Raw genomic sequence first — 6,759 nt, 5'->3', positions numbered from 1 at the left:
CCACCTCTCCAGACTCTCAGTTAACACACAGATCTCTCATCTTTCTGTGAGTAATCTTTTGGGCATCCCATGTCTTTGGCCCTGACAACATGACATGGGAATCTGGCAGTGACTGGCACCTCCTCTAATCATGGCTCTGTTCTTGAAACCAGAGGAAATCGTGAGGGTACCCAGGAGGAGCTGATCAAACGCCAGGTCCCCCCACTGTCCCAAATACCTGGAGGGGGTGGAGAGGTATTGTAAACTGGAATGCAATCCTCAGTGTCAACCAACTCCAGAGGCCACTGAGTTCATTAAAAGTCGTATTTTATTTCCTAAGGGTTCAAGACACAGGCAAGGGAAGAGGGTATACAACTTGGGGTTCAGGAGAAGCCCCCAGATCATGGCGAGAAGGTCAGCCCCTCCTGCTCTCGCCTGGTTGTGTGGCTAGTAGAGGTGATTCAGGGTGTGCTCCATGATGGTCCGGAGCGCCAGCCAAGTCTCCTGGGCTGTGGGGACGATTTGTGTGGCTGGAAGCAGGAAGCCGTAGCGCCCGGTGTCCCGAAGCTCGAAGCTGAAGGAGTACTTGATGCCACTGTCATAGGCCCAGTCTACAGTGATCCCACTGGCCACATCTAGAAATAAGAAAGCAAGGAAATGACCCCCCCAAAAGGAAGGACAGGGAAAGGTCAGAAGGGACAGAGGCATTCTGAATAGAAAGTGGGCACAGTAGAATACACACATCACCATGTGAAAGGATTAAAATTTGAGAGATGAGGAAAAGACAGAGAGAGAGAAAAGGGAGCGAGAAAGAGAAACACTACAGCACTGCTTTACCACTTATGAAGGGATTCCCTGCAGGTGGGAACAGGGGATGGGGAGGGGAGCAGCTTGAAGGGAAACTTCATGAGTGGTGAAGCAGAGCTGCAAGTGTTTCTCTTTCTCTCTCACTCGTATTTGTTTATTTATTTATTTTTGAGAGACAGAGACACAGAAAGAAACATGAGAGCACTGCTCAGCTCTGGCTTATGGAGGTGTGGGAGATTGAACCTGGGACTTTGGAACCACAGGCATGAGAGTTTGTTTGTATACACATTATGCAATCTCCTCCACTCCTCTCTCCCTCTCTATCTCCCCCCTCACCTCTCAAATTCTCTATCTCTAGATAGAGAAAAAATATAGTAAAAAAGAAGAAAGGAGAAGAAATGGGCATAAAGGACCATGAACTGAGATCTCAGACCTTAGTTAATTCTATCCACAGATATTTTTTTTTCAAGAATGGGAGCTACTCTCTGCCCTGACCTAACTCTCTAGTCCTTTTCTCTACTCTAACACCATTTTCTCAGACAATGGTTTTGTCCAACTTCATACTAGCTATCAAACCCAAGCAAAAACTACCATAGCCATGGGCCCCTAGAAACACGCCTAAAATGGATTTCCAAGCTTTCTTCCACCCTAAGAGCCACAATCTCATCTGCCCTGTTCCTACATCTTGGTTCCTGTTCATTAACCATTTTGTCTCACTTTATGTCCTTCCACCTTCCAGACACCAAGTTGCAGCTGTGACCATGATTCCACCCTGACTTCTCTGGGCAGAGGGCCTCACCAATGTGCCCAGGGACCTAACCTCTCCAGTGCCCTACCTCACTAGGGAAAGACAGAAACAGGTTGGGGGTATGGACTGACCTGCCAATGCCCAATTCCAGTAGAGAAGCAAATACAGAAGCCAGAATTCCTATCTTCTGCACTCCAAAAACAACTTTGATCCATACTCCCAGTGGAGGAGAAGTGAAAGGGGGAAGAGGATAAGAGGGCTCTGAACTCCAGCTCTTATCAGGTTCCAAAGAGAGGAGACGAAAAAGAGAGAAATATTTGGATGCAGTAATAGGGTTATGTGTGGCTTGGAGGGGAAGAGAGGATTGGACACGGAAGAAAAAAGGGGCAATTATGTACGAATGTAGACAGATAGTTGTAGAGATGACCATTAACCCATAGCTGCAACCTTGGGAGAACTGTGGTGGTTTGCAATGGAGGGACTTGGGATTCAGAACTCTAGTGGTGGGAATGGTATAGCGTTATACCTCTATTGACATGTAATTTTGTAAATCATTATCAAATCGCTAATAAAATTAAAAAATAATAAAATAAAATGAAATAAATGGGCATAAGGGACATCAAAATTCCCACACACCCACCCAGGATCACCCCAAGCTCCCTGGCCCAGGGAGGCCCTGACTTCTACCATTCCCTGCAAAAAAAAAAAAAAAAAAAAAAAAAAAAATTTCCTCAAAGCCACCTAAGTCAGAGAACCTCTCCCCTTAAGGAACTTTGCAACATGCAAAGCATTAGGAACTGTGAATGAATTAATGGCACCAGGAAACAGCTGCCTACTTGGGAGGGGGAAGGGCAGGGGGTCCAGTGTCACACTGCCATGCAGATGTGGGAATAGCTCTGACCCAACCCAGTTATAAAGATGACACCACCATCCTTGAGACCAGGCAGGTTGACTGAGGATGCCAGGTGGACATAGTACTCGGACCCAAGGCCAGGGGCAGGCTGACTCACAGAGAGTGGTGCTGATGCTGCCGTAGATGTAATTGATCCCGTGGACCTTGTGCAACGCCTTCACAGCATCCTTGGCGAGATTGTACTGTAAGGTCACATCCTGAGGGTGAGGGCCCAGGGTTCCCCACAACCCCATGCCCCCACCAACTGGCCAGGAATCTGGGACTCAGGACTCCCAGAAGGAGAACCTGTAAGGCGGCTCTTGTGAAAAAAAAGCATAGCACCTCCGACTTTGAACTTGATCACCCAGGAGAACAACAAGCTCTTCCCTCCTCAATCCTCCCTCAAATGAGGTCTGCTGGCCAGATTCTTGCTTCAAAGGTACTGCCTGAACGCTCAAGGGGTCTGCCAAAGTGGGCCCCCCTGCCTTGAGTCTCACCAGTTCCTCCTGGTTTGAAACAGGCTCCAGAGAGCGGCCATATGGGTACATGAGCATCTGAGAGTAGCTGTGGATGGAGATCAGAGCCTTGATGTTGCCATGGGTGGTGATGAACTTCACAATGGCAGCCACCTCAGGCTCCGACTGCGGGGCAGGGCCATGGTAAGTTTCTGAGCAGGGGTTGTCATTAGAGCCATTTCCTGGAAGAGAAAACCACCCAGAGGATTATCAGTCTTGAGTTTGGGAAAGATACTTGGGATTCACAGAGTAGTTATTTAATTTTCTAAAAATTTATTGATAGGGCAGAGAGAAATTGAGAAGGAAAAGACAGAAGGAGAAAGGAAGTGACACTTGGAGCATAACTTCACAGCTTATGAAGCTTCCCCCCTGTAGGTGGGGATTGGGGATTGGAGATTCGAATTTGAGTCCTTTTGCATGGTAACATAGGGGCTTAACCAGGTGCATTACCACCTGGCCCATTTTCTTTAATTTACTTCTTTCTTTATGCGGGGTGGTGGTTAGTGGATCACAGTTCTAAGATCAGAGTGTTAGCATGGTTGGATTCTAGAAAGAAACCTCTGTTTGGGGTGGGGGGATGGCGGTAGTTCGAGGGTCAAGCGCATATGGCGCAAAGTACAAGGACCATCGAAAGGCTCTCAGTTCAAGCCCCCAGCTTCCCACCTACAGGGGCATGGCTTCTCAAGCAGTGACGCAGGTCTACAGGTGTCTATCTTTCTGTACTCCTGTCTTCTCCTCTCTCCATTTCTCTCTGTCCCATCCAACAACAATAATAGCAACAAGGGCAGAAGGAGAAGGATGAATACTGAGTGAGCCCACTCTTAGGTGAAATTCAACAAACAGAGAAAGGGAAAACAGAGGGGGCCACATAGACTAGCTGTGATCTATTGCAGCAGATCTGAGGGAGAAAGTAGGAGGGGTTGAAAGGATGTTGAGGACTTAAGTTGGGTGTGAGCATGGTGTGTAGACACCTATCACGGGGAGGTAAGAAACAGTCCTGATGGGAGTCGGGCAGTAGTACAGCAGGTTAAACAAAGGTGGAGCAAAGCGCAAGGAATGACAGAAAGATCCCAGTTCAAGCCCTTGGCTCCCCACCTGCAGGGGAGTTGCTTCACAGGCGGTGAAGCAGGTCTGCAGGTGTCTATCTTTCTCTCCTCCTCTCTTTCTCCCCTCCTCTCTCCATTTCTCTCTGTCCTACCCAACAATTATGACAACAATAATAACTACAACAATAAAAAAAAAACAATGTCAACAAAAGAATAAATATTTTTTAAAAGGAAACAGTCCTGATGCAACATATTTACAAGATACCTTGTAAATCATTATTTTCCCCCAATAAAGTGATTTAAACAGGAAAAAAATGCAGAGACTTAGATTACATTCATCTTTATGTTGACATCCTTGAGATGTTCATATAAATGCCTAGGTTAAGAGAGTTTACATCTTGGCCCTAACTACGAAAGAACTGTCACCTTGGACCAGAGCTACCTACACGGACTTGATATGCACAGAGAAAAGACTTCTGAGGTGGTAAGTCACTTGGATCTAAAGGGAGTTTTGTTAGTGTTGCTTACCCTAGTCTAATACATCAGATGAACAGCCCAGTAATGCATCAGCTCTGGGGCCTGTGGTGGGGAGTTCCCTTGGCTTGTACTGTGGTTAAGTCCAGCTTGTGTTTGCACTGGGAAAGCAGGCCAGTTGCCTCAAGAGGACACACGGGCTCTCTGGCCCCATCCTCTCTCCCCAAGTGTGCAGCAAAACCCTTGAGCTGACCCTTCTCTGCAGACCAACTGTGGCCATGGGGAAGATGCATGGTGAATGCCCAGAGGAGCTAAGTCCTTAGACTTAGTGTCTGCTCAAACTCTGCCAAAGCCATGGCCTCAGGAGTCATATTGACTTAGAACCAGGAAAAGAAACAACAGATCTCCCAGAGTTGGTGGAAGCTGGTCTGGGAACTACAAGGCAAAGGAGTCTTTGAAAAGGTTTCTTGGGGTACACGTGTGTGTGTATGTGTGGGGGGTTGAAGTTGGGGAAGAAAGCCAAGAGAAGTTCTGCTTCTATTTTGTTTACAGTTTAGCTGATTCCCATCTTCTCCTGGATTCTTGGTTCCTTGGCCTCTTCCCTTTCTCCTTTTCTCTCCTCTTCTATGGTCTTTTCCTCCCAAGGGCCAAGTCAAGATTATAGGCAATAACAGAACTCTGGTGGTGGGAACAGTGTGGAATTATGAATTTTTAAAAAATATTTATTTATTTATTCCCTTTTGTTGCCCTTGTTTTATTGTTGTAGTCGTTGTTGGAAAGGACAGAGAGAAATGGAGAGAGAAGGGGAAGACAGGAAGGAGGAGAGAAAGACACCTGCAGACCTGCTTCACCATCTGTGAAGCGACTCCCCTGCAGGTGGGGAGCCGGGGGCTCGAACCGGGATCCTTAGGTTGGTCCTTGTGCTTTGTGCCACCTGCGCTTAACCCGCTGCGCTACCACCCAACTCCCTGAATTTTAAAATTTTTTAAAGATTATGGGATGCAGGGCTGGGGAGATAGCATAATGGTTCAGCAACAACTTTCATGACTGAGGCTCCAGGTTCAATGCCCAGCACAACCATAAGCCAGAGCTGGGCTGAGCAGTGTTATTCTCTGTGTGTGTATGTGTCTCTTTCCACCTCCTTCCCTCTGTATCTTTCTCATTAAAATAAATATTTAAAGTACAATATTGGTTGGTGACACACTAGGTAGAGTACACATGCTAATATTAATGCACAAGGACCTGGGTTCAAGGGCCCCACCTGGTGCCCACCTGCAGGAAGGAAGCTTCACAAATGGTGAAGCAGTGCCTCAGCTGTCTCTTTGACTCCTGATTTTTCTGTATCCAAAAAAAAAAAAAAAAGCATGCATACATGAATAAAATTAAAATTAAAAGATGGGCCGGGACACTTAATTTTTTTTAGTTTTTTGAAATTTATTATTACCTTTATTTATTGGATAAAGACAGCCAGAAATCAAGAGGGGGGAGAAAGAGAGGGAGAGAGACAGAGAGACACCTGCAGCCCCGCTTCACCACTCATAAAGCTTTCCCCCAGCAGGTAGGGACTGGGGGCTTGACCCTGGGTCCTTGCACATTGTAATACATGCGCTCAACCAGGTGCGCCACCACCTGGCCCCATGGGGACACTTTTAGAAAGAGTGATCCCAGGGCCTCCTGGAGCTCCTCTCTAAAATAATGGCACCCAAGCCCAGTCCAGAGGCCAAGGATCACTCCCACCTTCTAAAGTCTCCTGAGGAGGTCAGAACACCCCCCAGGGCAGTGGCCAGTCTAGGGACCAGTTCAGAAGATGCTCAAGACTGCTGCCACCCCATCCTCCCCCCATGAGTGCAGGTGAGGGATGGCCTACAGATTACTCATCCTGAGGCAATTCAATTAAAGCAATAAGAAAATCGTAAACAAGATACTCCCGCCTGAGTCACCAACCCAGACACACTGGCTGACCCAAAAGGCAATTCTGTCAACCTGTGGAGGAGCCAGAGGCTCTCTTCATTAGTGGCTCCGGGCATGGGCCGATGAAGAAGGGGGTGTGCCTGCAGGGCATGAGGGGATAAAAAGCAACCCCCAATCTGGAGGCACCCCCAGCTCTCCCCTCAGTGGTCCTGTTTGTTGTGTCTGCCTGGAGTTTCTGCACCTGCTGCACTTGATGAATGACAAATAGCAACAGATGAGCAGAGCGGGGAGGCTGAAAGCTTTGTCTGCGTCTGCAGCCCACGCAGGCACAGAGAGCCGTTCCCCTGCCAACGACCAGGTGGCTTTGCCCAAATATGGAGAAACACT

At 47.6% G+C, this 6,759-nt stretch overlaps 1 protein-coding gene across 4 annotated transcripts in view; it reads right to left on the bottom strand.

Moving 5' to 3' along the window:
- Positions 1 to 289: 289 nt before the first annotated feature.
- Positions 290 to 6,759, bottom strand: part of CPA5 (carboxypeptidase A5) — a 42,720-nt gene continuing 36,250 nt past the window's right edge. For 3 of the 4 annotated variants that reach the window (XM_060196563.1, XM_007524203.2, XM_060196562.1), the window contains 3 exons: positions 2,924 to 3,123; positions 2,545 to 2,629; positions 290 to 614 (listed from right to left, as the gene is read on the bottom strand). In XM_060196563.1, coding sequence (XP_060052546.1) covers positions 427 to 614; positions 2,545 to 2,629; positions 2,924 to 3,123 — 473 coding nt within the window. In that variant the 3' untranslated portion in view covers positions 290 to 426. Of the gene's footprint in view, positions 615 to 2,544; positions 2,630 to 2,768; positions 3,124 to 6,759 lie in introns of all 4 variants that reach the window. The other variant, XR_009551223.1, reaches the window with a different exon arrangement.

This window comes from Erinaceus europaeus, chromosome 8 (assembly GCF_950295315.1).
Source record: "Erinaceus europaeus chromosome 8, mEriEur2.1, whole genome shotgun sequence".
Taxonomy (NCBI): Eukaryota; Metazoa; Chordata; class Mammalia; order Eulipotyphla; family Erinaceidae; genus Erinaceus; species Erinaceus europaeus.
This window is presented reverse-complemented; position numbering and strand designations above follow the sequence as displayed.